This window comes from Urocitellus parryii, chromosome 9 (genome assembly GCF_045843805.1).
Source record: "Urocitellus parryii isolate mUroPar1 chromosome 9, mUroPar1.hap1, whole genome shotgun sequence".
NCBI classification, from domain to species: Eukaryota; Metazoa; Chordata; class Mammalia; order Rodentia; family Sciuridae; genus Urocitellus; species Urocitellus parryii.
The window spans coordinates 1,393,258-1,412,363 of record NC_135539.1 but is presented as its reverse complement, the minus strand read 5'-3'; the positions used below and the strand labels follow the sequence as shown (position 1 = coordinate 1,412,363).

Here is a 19,106-nt window from a genome sequence, read left to right as displayed (position 1 = left end):
ATCATGGGGAACGTTATAAAATTTGGAAAGAGAAGGCATTTGGAAAGCCAACCAAGTCAACTTGTTTTTTGCATTTTGTTTTTGTCATTGTTGCTGTTGTTTGGGTTTCTTTTCCTTGAAGGAATGTGGAGAGGGAAATAGAAGTAGTAGAGAAACAACAGAATTGTACCCAGGGCATTTTGCCTTTAGCAAATGTTCAAAAATGCAGGGGAGCCAGGTGTGGTGGCCCACACCTGTAATCCCAGCTGCTCAGGAGGCTGAGGCAGGAGGATCGCAAGTTCAAAGACCGCCTCAGCAACTTAGTGAGGCACTAAGCCACTCAGCAAGACCCTGTCTCTAAATAAAATACAAAAATTAGCTGGGAATGTGGCTCAGGGCTAAGCACCCCTGAGTTCCATCCCTAGTATGACCCCCCCAAAAGAAATGCAGGGGAGAATAATAGACAAAGAAGAAGAATCTGACAACTGAAAAATCAGAGAGGGGTCTGCCAGTTTCTGGAATGTGAATGTGTGACGACAGTGAGTACAAAAATGGGAATCTGCTTCAATAAGTAGAGATCATTAGCAATTACTCTAAACATTGTCTTCTGCAGATGAGCTTCTTACCAAAAACATTTCCACTAGTAAATACGAGGCGCTGACCTAGTTAAGCTTATATTTATATGTGTGAGAGTTGAGTTGATATATACATAGGTTTCCTGCTTTTCAAATATCATCTACCCTTCAGGATGATGTAAAGTCCCTTGGGGATTTAAGGGGATGATGCAGGGATCATAAATTCCTCCCCCATGCCAGGCAAATTTATACTGAATTACTCACACACTTGGAGAAAGTGAAGACGTTGGTTTGCAGCCAAATCTAAGGGCCTAAAGCACCAGGGCTTGGGGATTTAAAAAAAATCAAGGATTTGAGAGGTGCAGAGTGTCTGGATAAGAAAGAGCCTCCGAGGTGACCCAGCCCAGCCCTGCCAGCACAAGCCAAATCTCAACCTCATTCCTGACAGCCAGGCCGCCACTCAGCTCAGTTCCATCCTGACAGATACTTCCTATTTGTGGAGCCCTAATTCCAAAGCTCATTCCTCACATCAAGCTGAAACTTCACTCCTTAGCATCCCGCTCTCAGCTCTGTCCCCGAACAATGACAAAAAAGATCAACCCTAAACCTTCTACCCTGGGACAGGCCATGGGGTGTGTGGATGCACCTCTCAAATCCCCTCTGAGATTTCCCTTCTGCAGGCTCAACATCCACAAATAGTGCTTCTGAGACTCTGAACATATTTCATTTAGAAACTACACAATCCTGAGGGTCCCTTTTCCTTGCCCTTAGAAATTCCCAACATTTATTCTTACACATTACCCTCTAGAACTGAGTGAAACTCTAGAGACGGTGGCACCAGTGTTGCTGGAGACCATCAGCTTACCACTAAGGCTCTGTTCCTACGCCCCTGCTCACAGAAGAAAGTTTTGCAGCCATCACCTATTATTCTCAGAGAAGAATCCTGGACTGCCAGTCTCCACCAGTGATGTTTGAGGAGTAGAAATGTGGACCAGTGCTGGTCACTGAGATAGAAGAAGTCATCTACTGTAGTAAAAGGATAAAGATTCTAGGAAGAAAAAAATACTTGTTCTGCTTTCCATTTTCTTTCTGTTTTGAATAATGGCAGGTGAGGATGTGATGACTGGAACCGAGGCAGCCACCTTGTCACTCAGATAAACCAGCTGCTAAGGAAGGGAAGGCAGAAGGACTAGAAAGAAGCTGAGTGCTTTACAGTTATGAAGTCCCAGAACCAGACCTGGGGTTCCTTGTTACTTAGTAATGTTGAACGTCTCAGTGGGTCGAGCCACTGTGGGCCAAGCAGCCTGCTACTTGTAGCTGAAAGCACCCTCCATGACAGAGAAAGTGTAATAGAGCTACACGTATATTCTAAAATGAGGGAGGTGTAGCACGCGCCCTGACGCGTGCGAGCACGCACATGTGTGTGTGTGTGTGTGTGTGTGTGTGTGTGTCTTAGAATCTGATGAACTTCTGGTCAAAGCAAAATAAACAAGGAAACAAACAAAAACCTGTAATTGGGTACCACAGGGTTCAGTGCTTACAGAGACCACGCAGTTAACTGATGAGTGAATCAGGCTAGATCTGAGGTAACAGAGGGGAGGGGTTAGGGTCAACTTAGAAATGCTCTGCACATCCAGAGACATGAGCATTTTTATCAAAAGGCGATCAGCAGAATAGAGGAAAGGAGCCGGGGGAGGGAGGAGAGGAGGAAATGGGAAATACTGAGGAATTATATTGGCCAGATTATATGGCCGCATCGTGTGCATGTGCGAATGTGTAACAACGAATCCACCATCATATACAATTATAACACACCAGTGAAAAATCTGGAAAACACGCAAGCATTTTTAAAATACCATAAATGCATCCATACGCCAGACCCAGTCTGCAATCCTTCAGCTCCCAACCCTCGAAAAACCCACTCCCTAGTCAGTCTGGGGAGCAGGGCATCCTCCTTCTTCCAGCAGTGCCAATGCTTCTCAGTCCCCTAGGGAGACAGTGGTCAAAGGGCTAAACTTTCCTTTATAAGATGGATAAGTTCTGGAGACCTCACGTCCACCCTGGTGACTACCCTTAATAAGTGGGCATTACTGAAATGTGCTGAGAGGAGAAGTGACGTATTCTTGCCACAAAAATTAAAAGGGTGGTGATGTGCCGGGAGGGGTCATTAAGGGGCTCGACTGTGGCGATCAACTCACGAGGTGAGCCAAGACACCACGTGGGACGCCTCCAATGTCCTCGGTCCCTAGGTGTCCAGTTCACCTTCCCTGCAGTCTGTGATGCTGATCCACCCTTTCCCTCTGGGAAGAGTCCTGAATTTTTACTTCATCACCAGCATCTTAATCATTTTAGTTCAGACAAACAAAATAGTAACAGCAAAATCTGTTGTCTGAGATACAAAATCTCTCCTGTCTGTGTTGAACCTAATCCCCTTCCCTAAATCATCTGGACTCCCAGTCACTGCCTTGAAAATGCAATAAAATAAGAACAAAGAACAGGAACCCAAAGACCTCGTTTCTTGTGCTATGGCTCAAAATAAATCCCCACTATTTCTGGGATCTTCATCTCCTCATCTGAAAATAGGGATTCTTTAAACAGATATTTTGGAGGGATTGCCAGATTCCCCAGGTTACCACTAAGTCATCGATCCTTGGCAGAGATCAAGTGAGAAACTAGAGACACTGCCACTCTACACCCTAAACCCAGGCTGACATGTGCTCCGCTTGGCAGAACCACTTAGTGCAAAGGTCGAAGAGACGGTCTCCCTGGCGAAGGCTTCCCATCGCCCACACTTAACCTCCCGTGTGCTGCACGGAGCTCCCGGCAAGGGCTGAGAAGATAAAGGAAGCTTCTGGTCGTTCCAACTGAGCAAAGAGGAATCGTTTCACGCCGGACCCCCTGTTTCTGGGTGTTCTGTGGGATTCTTTCCCAGCCTCCTGCGGGGGCTATCTCCTTATCACTGTGTAACCTCCAAGCCTTTTTATGGTTACTAAAAAAGTCCATGTACACTGGAGAAAAGATAAAAACCACAGACCGTAGCTAGAATGCTGACAGCTGTGTGATGAGCGAGCCTGAGCCATGCTCTTTATCCCAGGTGGGTCTCAGAGCTCCGGGGGATGGATGCCATCCTGGTACCATCGTACAGAGAGAGACACTGAGACTTGGAAATAAAAATCCTCTCCCCATGTCCACCTAGCCAGGCAGTGGGAGACCCGAAACCCAGGCCACCTGATCAGGGTCCAACCGACAAACCACTCGATCCACCCCGCTATGAGTCTCCCCCAAAGACAACCTCGGTTCACATTCTGGCCAGACTTTCCTTAAGAGCCATAAAACTTAGTGAGTTAGGAGTCTTACAGGCAGTATCATCCCAAACTCTCAGTGTGCAAGAACTGGAGGAAGGTCAAGGGCCTTTCCCAAGGTCACACTGGTATTTGGAAATGGAATTTAGTCCAGGGTTTTCTGGAATCATCCAATACAAGTGGACCAGAAGGGGTGGCCTGGGGACTGTGTCGAGAAGGACTCAAGACCTGGGTGCCACCGTTGATTAATGACGGTGGCATAAACGTGGAGGTGTGCCGGGTGCACTCTCCACTGCCTTCCCCAGGAGCAGCCCCTGGAAGGGAAGATGGCCAAAGGGCTGCTTCCTAAAGCCCTGAGGTTTTCCTCACCGAGATCAGGGCATGTCCACCCACTGCCTCAGGGCCAAGCGCAGAACGCAGATGAGGGGAGGGGGCAAGTTGGGGGCTAAAGAAAGGAGAGGTGCCTTGGTGGGAGTAGGGACGATGGGGGGACGACTCATCTCCAGCTACCAGTGTGGTCAGGCCTTCCGATTTTTTTCAAAAAAAAAAAAAAAGATGAAACTTGGATTTATTTATCTTTTTTGTGTGTGGTCCTTGGGATCGAACCCAGGGCCTTGAGCATGCAAGGCAAGCACTCTACCAACTGAGCTATGGCCCCAGCCCCCAAATTTGCATTTTTAAATGTGATTTAAACTTTGAAATGTTGACAACCCATTCAAATTGGAAAGCTAAAGAGTGTGGGGAATGTGGGGTAAACCAGACACACCATCAACAACCCTAGAACCTCTCAGTCCCCGGTGATCACTTCCACGGCGCGTTGGTAGAGGCCACCAGCTCGCCACAGACCTGAGACCCAGCCCAGGCTCCTCCTCTGACCCCCTCTTTCTCTTCCCGTCCCCTCACCCCCTACAGAAGCCCCTTCCAGTGAGGCTCACGGGTGGACCGACACCATTCCCAAGGCACCAGATCGCTGCTCTCCAGGGTCCACCCCAAGGCCAATAGCCCCGAGGGCACCTGGCAGGGCCCTGGGGCCCCCTGGGAGGCTGCCTGTGGCTCTCTGATGACTCAGAGGAAGAGAGGGCGAGCACAGCATCTGAGCGCTCCTCCGAGGCTGAAGCCAGGCACCCCCTCTCCTGGGAGCTGCCTGGTGCCTCTGAAGCCACAGTCGGTGGGCTCCGTGACATCTGCTCTGCGCGTCTGCCCTTCCCATGAGCTTTCAGCACCTAACAGGAAGGCTGTCCCTCACGTCCCAGCTCCAGGGCTGCTGGGGAGGACAGCCCCAGCTTCTGACTCCTGCTGACAGCTCTTCCTCAGCTCCACAGACCTTCCTACGTGACCCGCCCCCCCCATGTCTCTGAGTCCCCAGGAGGGCAAGTCATCCTGTCACTGGAGGGAAGGGAAGATTGGCACAGGCCTGTGATGAACTGGAGCTTAGGGACCCAATGCCAGCAGAATCGCCCGAACCCCACAGATACGCTCCTGCGGAATCCACAGCAAGCTCGCGTCAGAACCTACGGCTTGATTCATTCAATCAACAGACATTTACCAAGCAGCAGACGCAGAGAGGAGACCAGCACAAAGTGCCCAAAGGACTCACGTCTGGACCCGAAATGACCCAACCAGAGGTGGGAAAGTAGAGGAGTCGTTTAAACAGTGGTGGTGTGAACAAGACACCCCGCAGCCATTTAAAACCAAGTTGGAGAAGTCTATTTAATGAGGGAAAGTTCCAAAAATATCTGATCAAGTTTTAAAGTGCAGTAAAACAGGTTGGGGAATGAAAGTGTCTCAAAATCAGAGTGAACGCACGCGGTAGAGTCCCTCTTCTGTCTCTAAGACATAGAATTTTCACAGAGATCTGCAGTTATTTTAAAATGTACACAGTATTGCTTGGAAATAAGAAAAGGAAGCCACAGATCAAAACCACAGAGGACTTCCCCCAAAACGCGTAAATTAAAAGACAAGAGTCAGGACTCGGGCGGTGGGGAGCGGGCAGCTCAGTGGCAGAGCATAGGTCCACTTACTGTCACAAGGCCCTGGGTTCATCTTCAGAGAGAGAGAGAGAGAAGGAGGGAGGGAGAGGGGGTTGAGGGGGAGGGAGGGAAGGACTCTACAACTTCAAGTAGGAATCAAAGCCACTTGATCCTCAGGGGAATGGGTCCCCAGGTCTCAACACCCCCTGGGGAAAGGGGACAGACAGCAGAATTGTGCTGCTGGCTACCATCAGGGCTGGAACACAGGTCCCACCACCAAGAGTCCCAGCCCAAGAGGAGACCCCTGTCTGAGTCAAGGAACTAAAACCAAGGCCCCCGTAGGAGAAGAGGGCCCAGGCCTGCCCCAGCTCGGTCCAGCGGGAGGAGGCCGTGGGCCCAGCTGCTGACACAGCCCTGAGGGAAGTCCTCACCCTTACAGATAAGGGACAGAGGGGACCCTAAAGTCACCCTGAAAACCAGCTCCAACAAAACCTAGAGGACCCAGGAGACCTCGGATCCACAGCTCTGCCCTCGGGAGGGTTCGTGACTGAAGAAACGAAGACGCTGGGCAATGAGAGAAAGAGCGTGTGACAAGAAGGATCTCAACATGAGGAGAGCTGTTCAGAGAAAGTTAGGGAGAAGGGACCAGTGGGGCACCCTGGGAATATAGCCGATCATTGTGGAAGTCAGAAACTCAGAGAGGCAAAATAATAGACCAGCCACACATCGACCGAGGTAGTTAACGGGAAATCTCCCCAGAGCACAAAGAGAGAACCCAGAAAAACAGGAACGAGTGTAGTTCTATGGTCAAGGAACCACAATGTGCGTGGACCCAGAAGGAGAGAACAGAAATCTGGCAGAAAAGAAACATGAGATTTTTCCAGAATCAAAGAAATACCTGAATTTTCTAAGAAAAGGCACAGAATGCAAAGTACAACAGGCAAACCCCACACAGTGGTTTGATCCCAAACCTGTAACGTAATCAACCCACAGAGCCTAGAAGGAGATACAGCAGAATGGCCGCAGAGAATTTTCCTGGTGACACTATGGGGAGCAAAATTTTAATCTCTTCTTTAAACTTTAATGTCGTTTCTAAGTGCTCCACAATGAAAAGATGCCGTTTTATAAAGTGGCTGTGGAAGAGGAGCATTTGTGATTTCAAATACACAGATACACACACACACACACACACACACACACACACACATTTTTTAAAAAATCTTCCCTGAATGGACTTACTCCTTTAGCCGAGGAGACGAGATGCATACAAAAAGCAAAACCCGATCAGCCACAGCCATGGACGATGGCTAAAGTCTGTGTCCCAGGACACGGAGCAGGAAAACCAAGGTCCAGCCATGCACTGGACTTGCTGGGGGACCAGTCCTGCAGCCAGAATGTCTGTCCCCCAGGCAGAGCCAAAATCACCAAACCCAGAGAAGACTGGAACATTAAGCACTATTTTCACCTCTGATTTAATTATATTTCAGGACCACCAACTGATATGGGGAAAATTAACACCTCCGCTGTCAATTAGATTAACACCACAAAATCTGCCAGTCAACATTTCAATTATGATAAGGCTTTGTTCTTTTCTTCGTGTAAGCTGAGGGAAAGAAGAAAGTGTGTGTGTGTGTGTGTGTGTGTGTGTGTGTGTGTGTGTATTTAACTGATACATTAACAGCCATCCTTACCCACTGCCAATGGAGAAGTGAAAATGGTAAGATGTGTTCTGGACAACTTTACCAAGTCAGCGTCATCATACAGGGAGACACAGGCGCCCTGCAGATTTGGAGAGGTTGAAGCTTTGGGGTCGTCACGCCATCGGCATGCCCAAGAAAGGCAGAGTTTTAGGACGCATCCCAGGCTGCCTTTGGAGCCAAATAAACACCACACGACACTCAGCTCTCAGGGAACAGGTGGCAAAGGCACGTGCCAACTAGATGTGTTACTAATGGAAGGAGAGGCTCTTCCCATCTCAGATGATTTCTTTCCTTTTTAAACACATCCAGGTTTCTCAAAATATCGCCCTTTCAAACGTCACCTGCCCGTCCCACAGATGGGACCCAGCATCTGCCCCAACACTGTCCCCACTGACTTCTTCAACTCCCAACCATCTGGCCTCATCCCCAACAGTGCCACCAGAATCACAGGCAGGGCAGCCTCCCCCAGACGACGCCGAAACCCAACCACAGTGGGGAGTTTCCAACCTCCTCCGCCATTTTGAGCCGATGGATTCTTTCTCTCCCCTCCTGTCCATCCCTCCTCAACCTCTCTAAAATCCCACCCGCCTTCTCTGGAAATGACCTTTCTTTCCTGCCTCTGCCTTTTCCCGATTCATACTTCCACCCGCATCTTCATAGGCGGGGAGGGGGGTGGTCCCCTAGGACCACCTGCTGCCACCCACACCCACTGATGTCTCAAACTCACTTTGTCATGGTCCCTTCCAGGGAAGGCAGTGGCTGGTCTAGGCGGTCAGAGCCTGACATTCACTGGGTCCAGTTTCACAGGTGGGCAGGGTCACTGCTCAGCAAGGGGGTGCTGGTCCACGAACACACCCCGTTTCTGTTTTTCTGCCTACAGGTAGGTGAGTAAGTCAGGGGAGAGGCTGCACACCCACCTGTCAGTCAGTCTTAGAAGACAGACAACTGGAAAGACACTCAGGACTACCAGACCCAAGCCACCTTCCCAGATTCTCCTCAAATCAGAGTTTTCCACTAGGCTGTGTGGGGCCCCCTTGGTTCTAGAAATTTCCCCTTCAATATGGTCATTGTTTTGTGTGTGTTGAGTCAGAACTTCAGACAGGAGGTGGGATGGTGGTGATCTTGAGACCCCATGGTAATATTTAGAAGCACTGCCCCAGCCCCTGCTGGACACCGCTGTTCTCCCTCAAGCCGAGGTCCCTGCACCACTCGGTGGCTCAGTACCTCCTAAGCAATGAGCTTCTTTCCGGGCTTCCTGAAGAATGGGGCGGCCAAAGGAGAGGACCGGTTGGACTTGGTGAGATGTCAGACTGCAGCTTGAGACCAGAAACCAGCTCTCTGGTCCCATCCCCCATGATGCCGTCTAGCGAGTCTCCAAACTCCATCGGGAAGTTAGAGGAGACTCTGGTAAACCCCAAGGCCCTTTCCACTTCTGAAATGGCCCAGGCACTAGGGGCAGAGCGTGGCCATTTCTTTCATCCAAGAAAGGAGCACCCAACACTGAGAGGTAGCGGGGAGGACCTCCAACCACACGCAGGGAGCCGCTAGGCTGCAAACCATTTAAAAAGAATGTTTAATAAGATGTCACATCACTGGCGCACTTCAGCGGAATGCGTTGCAGCCCAGGAGGCCTGAAAGGATTAACACAATTCCCAGAGGGGCCAGTGGGAAGTGCTGAGCAGAGCCAGAATCCGATTTGGTGAGAATAAAAGTGCTCTGAGAACGTCAAAGGGAAAGAGACAGATGTCTCCTGCCATCTGAGGAATCATGAAGGTCTAGGGGCTGGGGACCAGCACGCCAGTACCCCCCTTCCTCCCCTTCCGGACCGACTCCCGTCCTGGCCTGCATGGAGTCAGAGTGCACCACACCTCGGTCCTTCCTTGCTCTCATTCTTCATTTTCCTTCTCCCTTCCAACCTGGCCCTCTCCCTCCAATTCAGCAAATCCCCCATCAGGCCCCCAGAACATCTCACGCAAACCTGCAAACCCCTCTCCCCTCTCCAAACCAGTGCTCCTGAGCTGCCCGCAAAAGGACCTTCCCTGTCCCCCTAAGCCAAGAGATTTGGGCGCACTCTATTTCATTTTGAAACTCTTCCATTTCAAGACCAAGATCCATGATTGGGTGCCAGTTCCTCCTGTGAGGGTCTCAGAGCTGCTGCCCGAGGACCATCCCTACCCAAGGGTCATGTCAGGCAAAGGCCAGGGCCCCTGCCCTGGGCCTGGAGTCACTGCTCCCACTCAGACCCATAGGGAGAGGAGGGTCCCTCCCAGGCCCCTCCAGCCTAAGGCTTCTCAGACTGCTGGCCCCTAGAGTTCATCACCCAGGGTGGCGAGAAGCAGGATATCTTCTGTCCTTTTGTGTTTTACCTAAAATCTCACCACAAGAGACCCACCGTTATTATGTTTTTCAAGTGATTTTTGTCACTTGTCACAAGAAGGAAAATGGGGACGCTTTCCCACGCGATCAGGTAAAGTCAATATTAGAGGAACCTGGGCCGTTCTGCTCCTGTGCTCCGGGCTCCCTCTGTGCGTGCTACTGGGAACCTCCATTCCTCCTCCCACTTCCGCATTTTCCACCTTCTTTGTGGCACACTCGGTGCCTCCCAGGACCTCACTCTCAGAACCAAGGCTAAAGCCATTTCCACTCATTTCCCAGTGGGGCCAGAGGTCAAGACTCCTCCCGCCTTCGGATTGCTGGGGGACGGGCCAGGGGAGCCGAGGACCTGCGTGGCTGCCATATTCGGCGGGCGCCCTGGGGGTCTTACCTTGTCGGCCATGATCATAGATGCGCCCCCGTGGATGCCCAGGATGGGGATGAAAGTCTGTGAGGAGATAAAATCCAGCACCTGGGCCACAGCCTCTTGGTCGGTGTCGTCCCCAAACACCAGGCCGTGGATTCGCGCCCCGGACATGAGGTCGCACACGTGCGTGATGAGGCTCTTGGGGTCGGTGCGGTTCATCAGCAAGGCCACCACGTTCACGTCCAGGGGCAGCCCCGCTGCCTGCTCGGGGCCCCACAGGTTTCGAAGTTCGCGCTCTGTCACGTCGTGGCTGTGACCCAGCAGCACCGCAATGTTCAGCGCCGGGGGACCCTTCTCCGCCGCCGCGCCCTGCGCCGGACCGCGCCAGACCAGAAGGGCCGGCAGCACCAGCCAGGTCCAATAGCCCAGTCTGCCCATAGTCGCCACTTACGGTCCCTGCAAGGTGGAGAGCGAGAGGCAGGGCGGCGGTGAGCCAGGGGCCCGGATGAAAGGGACTGCCGAGCGGCGCCAGGCGCGGAACCCAAGCCCAGCCTGAGCCGCCGTGGTCACTCGCTCCATCCCCTGTCCCCGACGCCAGGCGGACCTCTCGGCCCATCTACCACCCCACCTACAGCTCCAGGCCGGGCTGATTCTCCACCCCGGTCCCCAAGCCCCTTCTCGAATCCCGCCTCCTTCTCCTCCCCCGTCTCCAGACGTTTCCCCATCCTGGGCTCTGAGCACATCCCCCACCACGCTCCCCAAGTTAGCTGCAGACCACAGCCCCCGCTGGCCCAGGAAGCCATGGGCCCCGCCCAGCCGGAGGGTGCACCGGGCCAACCCTCTCTCCACCGTCTACACCCAGGGTAGCGCCGACCAAGTTACCGACCCCGCCCCCTGCTCACGCGGAGCCAACTACAATTCAGCCCCGGCGCGGCGCGCGGAGGCGGCTCCGCTCTCCGCATCTTCCTGAGCCCTGAGCTAGTTGACTGACCCCACCTCCTTCGAGCCCACCCGGTGCGCTAGCACCGCGGCAGACCGGCTTCTCTCCTACAGGATTCACCCCAAGCGCCTGGAAGTCAGGACGCTCGCTTTGGAGTCCAGGCTCTCTGGAGCCTGGGGGAACTTGGGGCCCACACCACCCCCCCTTGAGCCCCGGGGCCACGGAGCAGCTTTCACTCAATTGCCAGCGTCCCAGGACCCGCCCCCTACACACTCGCGTGCACACAAGCGCGCACACAAACACCCTCTCTCACGCGCGCCATGTGCAATGCAGAATTCCGGAGAGTAGGCGCGTCCCCCCGCGGGCCAGCGCGTAGGAGCTGGCAAAGAACGTGCGTGGGGGGAAAGGTAGGCTCCCAAGAAGCTCTCAGACAGACGAGGACTGTACCGCCCCTCCCCGGCCTTTCCACGGAGAACCCTATTGCCAAATCTTAGATGCACGTGGGCAGTGGGCTGCACACGCTCACAGACCACGCGCGCTTTTCTGCGCACATCCGCAGGCCGCCGTAGAGATGCCCACGGCCAGCAGGAATCCCCACACGTCCTCAGGCGGTGCACACGCCTGTGTCGCGACCAGAGTAGAGCCGCGCTGGCCTGTTAATACCAGCACAATCGTGCACGCGTGTGCAGGCGCGCGCCCCTCTGGCCAGCCACTGTTGGAACTGGGGGAACTTGGGGCGAACTCGCACCGGCCTTGGCATTCTTTGGGTGAGCACCGCGGACTGCGTGGCCGCAGCGCCCCCTGGTGCTCCTCTCGCGCCTCACTCCTGGGCTCCCTCTCCCGCTTTCTCTTCTCCCTCTCTCCTGATCCCTCTCCCGCTCTCCCTCCAATGGAGCCGCTTTCCTCCCGGCCCACCGAACCCACATCTCCCGCTGGGACGTACCTGTAGCCGGAGAAGGTCGAGGATGCAGTGGGGCGCGCTGCGCGCACGAGCATCTCGGCCGCCTCAGCAGCCACCGGGTTTAGCGGGTTCCCGCATGCTGCGGCCCCCGCGCGCTCCCCTGGCTGTCCCGCGCTGTCCGCATCGCCCCCACGGGGGGCGGCTATCCCAGCCGGAGGCTCTGCAGCAGGGCTCTGCCGGGGCGGAGGAGAGATGGAGAAGCAGGGTCAGCCCCCGGCGCGGGGAAGGGGGGTCGAGGGGAAAGCTGCATCTGCCAGGCTCACAGCCCCCCTAGGCGCCCTGGGGGCTCGCCCAGAGAGGGGAAGCTGAAGCTCAGTGCCCAAGACGCCCTCGGTGCGGATCCTCGGTCCCTGTGGCTGATAACTGTAGCTCCACTCAGGGGCGCTCGGCAGAATGGGAGCCCCAGGTGGGCCACCCACGGGAAGCTAACTGGGTACCTCCACCCTCTCGCCCCCGACCACCTCCCCGGAGCCGGCTGCTGGGAGTTGTGCGACCGGGAGCTGCTGAGCGAAGGGGGTAGGGAGAGAAAGAGGAGGGAAGGAGGGGGCGCTGGCGGAGTTTGCGACGAGCTGGCAGGAGGAGAGGGGGAGGGAAGGACGCGGGCACCCGCGGTCCCGGATCCCCGAGGGAGGTGCGATCCCTCCCACGTAGCGACCCTCTGGCGGTCCTGCCGCCCCCTCCGATCCAGGCCTTCCACCAACCCCCCCCCCAGGGGGCCTCCGAGGCTCCGCGTCCCGCGCCCGCACTCACCGCAGCCTCTCTCCACATAGTTCTCAGCAGTGGCCGCTCCTGGTCATCTCCAGGGCTGATGGCTGCGGCCGTGACTCTCAGCGCTCACCCGGCCCCATGCTCCGGCTAAGCCCTCGGAGCCCGCTCCAAGAGCCCCAGCTCGCTTCCTGCCCCGCTCCGGACGGCAGCCGCCTGGTCCTCGGAGCGCGCCGGAGCACCCTCTCCGCAGCCCAGCTCCAGGCTGGTGTGTGTGAGGCGAGTGTGTGAGAGTGGAGGTGGGAGCGCGCGCGCGCGTGTGGCCGGGGATCCCCGCGGTCCCCGGCCGAGAGAGGCGCGGGCGGGGGAAGGCTGCTCCCTCGGGGCCCTGGGCTGCGGGGCCAGCGCGGCTCTGGCAGCTCGGTTCCCCTCTCCTCCGCGGGAGTCCAGAGCGCCGGGCCACCCCGGTTCACCGCTCTGGCCCAGCCAGGTTCCTGGGGCTGGCTTGTGCCGCGGTCGCCTCCCAGGAAGAGGAAGAGGCAGGCAGGGGCGCCCAGCACGCCAACTTAGGGACTTGTTCTTGGCCAGCCAGCGCACAGCCCCCGCGCCAGCCCGAGACGCGTGGAGCTCCGCGGGCCGAGAGCGCCCTCGCCCGCAGCCGTCCTCCCCGGAGGCGGGCCGAGGCAGACCCCGCAGTCCCTCGGCGGCGGCGCGGAGCGCGGCCACCCGCTCCCGGAGCGCACGGCGGCGAACCAGGCCGAGAGAGGTGACTGGCTGGTGACGGGGGCGCCTGCGGTGGCGCGCGCGGCGGTCCCCGGTGCTGGATCCACGCTCTCCGCCCGCTCCCGGGCGTCTGGTGCCGCTGAAGAATCAATTATTCAGGTCTCCGCTGCCGCTTCCTCCTCCCCCAGCGCCGGCACAGCCGCGCCGACACGCACACACCCGCACAGGGAGTCTGCTCGGCGCCCCCGCCGGTGCCTCGCCGCCCCCGCCCGGAGCCCACTCCTCTGGCGTCCGGGAGCCAGAAGCCCGGGGGCCACGACACCTACATCCCCGTCCCTCCTGGCTTTCCAAGTTACACCTCACAAAAGTCGCCCTGAGGTGCCACTTCGAAACCACCAGAAGGCCGAGCCAGGAAACCTGGGACGAACGGGTGTGTGGGCTGCTGGCTGCAGTTCTGGCCACCTGGCAGGGAACCGGCAGTGAGCAGAGGAGCCCCTTCTGCCGGCACCTGCCCCTCCAACGCCGCCTCTGCCTCTCTCCCCCGCAGGCCCTGGAAGGAAAGCGGTCTTAGATCTTAGGGGGGTTTAGATTCCTGGTCCAAAGCTACACCCTCCACTTACCAGCCTGATGTCCCCTGCTGAGGTCTGAAGGTTTGTGCCGCCCATTCATAGGTTAAAATCCTAACCCTTACGGGACCGTATTGGGAGTAGGGGGCTTCATGGCGCAGAATGACTAGGGCTCTTAGAAAAGAGACTCCAGAGAGCTAGCTAACCCCTTCCCTTTCCGACAGAAGGTGCCGTCCCTGACCCAGAACCCAGCCCTACCAAACACTGAGTCTGTTTTGCCTAGATCTTGGGTTCCCAGCCCCCAGAATTGTGAAAAATAAACTTCTGTGGTTTCTAAGCCGCCCAGGTTATCACGTTTTGTTATAGCAATTCTTCAAAACATCACCTTTAGGCCTTTATTTATCTTCCCTTAATGACTGCTGATCTGGAAAATGGGAGGGGTCAGTAAAAATACCTATTTCTCAGAGTTATTTTGAAAAAAAAAAGGGAAAAGAGTCTGGCTAAAAGAGTCAACACCGTCTGGCACATAGTAGGTGCTCATTAATGATGAGGTCCCTTTCAGGTGGCCTGGAAGGGAGGGTACTCTTTCTAGGAAGCCGCTGTGGCTGCTGACCTGGAGACCCATGGATTTGTTAGTGAGCTGACTGCTGTCTGCCGAGTTCCCTGGGGTTTTATTACCCCAAAGACAAAGGAAGGGTAGGAAAGACCCAGAAGGCAGATGAAAATGGGGAGCTGTGTGCTCTGAGGCGGAGAACGGGAAATGGTCTGTTTCTGCAGGCCACTGCTGGGCAGGGCGGGCAGGCTGGGCCCCTCCTGTGAGTGGCAGCAGCCATTCCTGAATTTGGCACAGGGGCAGGGTTCTGATTCGGGGATGGATGAGGAAGTTAGGTTGTTTATTTAAATGAAGTATGAAAGTCAGGAGCCAGGCCTGGTGACACATGCTCAGGAGGCTGAGGCAGGAGGATCACAAGTTCAAAGCCAGCCTCAGCAACTTTAGCAAAGCCCTGAGCAACTCACTGAGACCCTGTCTCTTAAATAAAATTTTTAAAAGGGCTGGGGATGTAGCTCAGTGGTTAAGCGCACCTGGGTTCAATCCCTAGTGAAATAATCATAATAATAAATAAGGTATATATTATACGCAATAAAGGGCATGTTATGGGTTGGATCTGAGGTGTGTCCCCAAGAGCTTCTATTAATGCAGGAATATTCAGAGGTAAAATGATTGGATTGTGAGAGCTGTGACCTGATGGGTCCACCCGGGTCTGAAGGGACACAGGGCATTTCCATCACTCCAGAAAGTGCCCTTGTCCTTTGGTCGTCAATTTGACTTCCCTCATCTAGCAGAAATCATAATTTTTATTTCCAACACCATGTAAATAGTTTTGCCTTTTTTATACCAGGAATTGAACCCAGGAGCACTTAACCACCAAGCCACATCCCCAGCCCCTTTTTTATATTTTATTTAGAGACAGGGTCTCACTGAGTGAGTCTGGCTTTGAACTCAACAATCCTCCTGCCTCAGCCTCCCCAGCTGCTGGGATCACAGGCGCACGCCACCACGCCTGACCCTTTTGCCTTTTCTGAATGTCATATGAGTGGAATTGGACGTGTGTATTCTCGGTGAGCAGCTTTTTTTCACTTGGTATCCAGGAGGTCCGTCTATATTGCTGTATGTATTGACAGTGTTTATTTTAAACGTTGCGTTTCCAGCTTTCCTTTTATGAATAAACCACACTTTGTGTATCCAGTCTCCTATGGATGGACATGTGAGCTGTATCTGGGGAGCCTTTTAAAACCCAGATGTCTACCACAACTTCATTCCATCAAAATCTACAGGGGTGGGGCCAAGCAGGGACAATTTGGTTTAGATTTTTATTTAATTCTATTTTTTATTAATGCATAATAATTGAGCATATAATCTTTCAACGCATTCAGCATGCTATCATCAAATCAGGGTAATCAGCATTTCCTTATTCTTAACATGTCTTTTACCTTTGGGGCCTTGGAACTGCTCTCTCCTAGGCCTCCATGAAATATATAACAGGTTATTGTCAACTATTATCCCCTGACTATGCTGAGGAACACTAGGACTTGGTCATTGGATCTTTTGTTTTAGCACCTGTAATCCAATCTCCCCCCAACCCGCTCTGCTACTGCCCTTCCAGCTCCTAAGAGAATCACTATTCTACATTCAGATCAAGTTTTTTCCTAGCTTCCACCAATGAGAGGGAACATGCAGTATTTATCTTTCTGTGTCTGCTTTATTTTGCTTAGCATAAGATTTTTATTCCTATTTATAGCTGAATACTATTCCAGTGAGCCTATATGTACCACATTCTCTTTACCCATCATTCACTGGTGGACTCCAAGGTTGATTCCACACCTTCGCTACTGTGAACAGTGCTGCAGGACATTGGTTTTAAATCCACTGACGATTCTGCTGATCCCTACATTTTCCATTCTTGAACGTAGATACTGACCTGGAAATGGATTCGTTGATGAAAACCACTGTGTGGGGAGCCGGGAGTCATTGGTGCCCAAACTTGTAGAAAGGTGGAGAAGGCAGATGCGGTCTCTTGAATGGAGGAAGAAGACAGTCGCTCATTCAAAGGAACTTTCGGTCGTTGAAGACTGCCACTGTCTGCTTGTGTTGCACCGGGATGGACGTGTCCCCAGCGTGCTGAGCCCTTGGGTCAGCCACCACCCACGTGCACGGGATCATGACAGCCTTCCCCATGCAAAGCCACAAAGCTAGACCCACCCAGAGCCTAATTTGCTGAATAGGATATTGTCACTCGGGGGCTTCAGATGGCAGGCCCCCTGCATCACAGCTATCCCACCCAGGACCGTGTTTAAAAAGGAAGAAAAGAAAGAAAAAGGGGAATCCATGCAGTGCTACTGTGCAGCGGATTTTGTAAATTGACTTTGTCACTGATCCCAACACTCAAGTAACTGAAGTATCCAGTCTGGACCTAAGGAGCAAATCGGTTGGTCTTCTAACGCTACCAAAAGAATGACCCCGTGGTCACCCTTGGGGTTGAGCGCCATTGTGAAAGACCAGTCACTATCCTGTGTCCCCAGGACAGAACTGAACCGAGCCTGTCACGGATGATGCTTCTCTTCCTGTCTCTGAGCTCAAAGGAAATTGGAAAAGAATCATAGCAACATGAAGCGGAGAAGCCTTCGTGCCTGCCCTGGTTGCCCCGTGGCTGTTCTGAAGTAGGCACCCACCTGAGTCGCGGAAACTGGGTTCTTACACCAAGGGTCTGAGAAGGCCTGCGGGGGAAATGGTTTGGGTTTCAGGATACCTCGCTCAGAGAAGCCTACTGCACGCCACAGGATGGCTGGGTGATCTCTGCTCGGTACTGTTTCTCTGGATGTCCCCTGAGAACTTCCGACTTGGTCCAGCACCTCTGTTTTGCACAGGGAGAACTGAGGCGCACACTCTCCTGAGCCCTGGCGTGAGCACCACCCGACGCTGACCACCTCTGTCTCTTGGCTTTCTCTGAGACCCTGAGCTGTGTGTTACCAGCTCAGCTTTCTTCTCTTCAGACCTCCGCTTCCCCGTTTGTAAAAGAAAGGGTTAGATGATCCAGGATGACCTCGAACCTGCGTCCTGAAGCAGGGTAGATTAGGGGACCTTGTCACCTTATTTCCTTTGCCCCATCTTACACAGGGCTAACTGGCACACACAGGCCCGCTTCTGCCCGGCTGCCCCCTTCACAGCTAAAACAGTGGGCCAGTCCCTTAGAGGAGATCACCAGACCCTACCTCTCAAAGGCCTGCCTGCACAGAGCTCCCAAGTGTGACCCACAGTCACCTGCAAGGACAGATCACCTACTGAAGACCCCATCCCTACTGCCTGCGTCTCATGCATCTGACTTTAAACCTAGGAAGGATCATCCCACACTTCAGCAGTAAGAATCATGGGTAAGGCACAGGAAGCTGAGTACCAAAGTGACTCGGTATGCCCAAGTCACCCCTCATTCAGCGTAAAACACTCCTGGCAAAAAGACCACCAGAGATGAACTGAGGACTCAGAAACACGTACTCCCAAGTCCCCTCTGAGTCCTCTGTCATGTTCCCTCACAGCCTCGCTGGACCGTCCTCCCGTAAGCTGTCTTAACTGTGTCTCTGTCTTGGGGAGCTCTTCTCACGACTGCACCCCAGCCATCACCCAGGCCACCACACCCTCCATGCCTGGTGCTCCAGGACTCCGTTCTTGGAAGTCTGGACTCCGGGGTGAGCCCAGCCACGGACTGACCTTCCCAGAGCATCTATCAAAAGGCTGCACCTGCTCCTGCTCCCCGACCCACTCGGGTCTCAGCAGCTCCCATCAAAGTGTCGGAGCTCCCTGGACAACCCCGCTGCACTCCCGTGACCGAAGAGGGCGGCAGGAGACTTCTCTTCTTGCTGGTGTTTGTACAAGACCACCCAGCGTCCTCCAGTGTCAGGCAGGAGACAGGAGACGCCCAGGCTCCCTGTAGAGACAGGAGAGGGAACTGGAGTCAGAAGTCCTACATCTGCCATTTGGCGCAGAGTCACTACCCTTTCCAGGCCTCAATTGTTTTCGTCAGTAAAATGGGAGTCAAACCACCCTGCCTCCCCCACCTAGCGCCACAGTGAATGCTGTGCAGGGAATCACCCCTTGGTGGCGGGAGCTGGGGGCTGGTCCTCCTCATCCCTTCTGGGTGGAGGGCTCCTCCCAGGGTTTAGCTCCTCGTGCCCCTGACTGCGCAGAGAGGTGCAGGAAACGGCCGGCAGTGCCCTGGAGCACCGCACCTGTAAGTAGCCTCCAGGGTGGACAAAGGAGAGCCACTGGGGTGCTGAGCGTCCCCAAGAAACTGCAAGAGCACGGGCCAAAGGGGGGCAGCAGCGAGTGTGTGGCTCAGAGAAGGGGCCACAGGGCAGAGATGGCCAGGCCCCCGTGAGACGAGCCTGCACC

General features: G+C 54.4%; 1 protein-coding gene across 1 annotated transcript in view; it reads right to left on the bottom strand.

Annotated features, from left to right (window-relative positions):
- Grin2a (glutamate ionotropic receptor NMDA type subunit 2A) overlaps positions 1 to 12,206 on the bottom strand; it is a 321,273-nt gene extending 309,067 nt beyond the window's left edge. The window contains exons 1-2 of the mRNA XM_026380120.2: positions 12,150 to 12,206; positions 10,291 to 10,722 (exon numbers count right to left, since the gene is read on the bottom strand). Of these exons, the coding sequence (XP_026235905.2) occupies positions 10,291 to 10,704 (414 nt within the window). The 5' untranslated portion in view covers positions 10,705 to 10,722; positions 12,150 to 12,206. The remainder of the gene's footprint in view (positions 1 to 10,290; positions 10,723 to 12,149) is intronic.
- Positions 12,207 to 19,106: the final 6,900 nt, after the last annotated feature.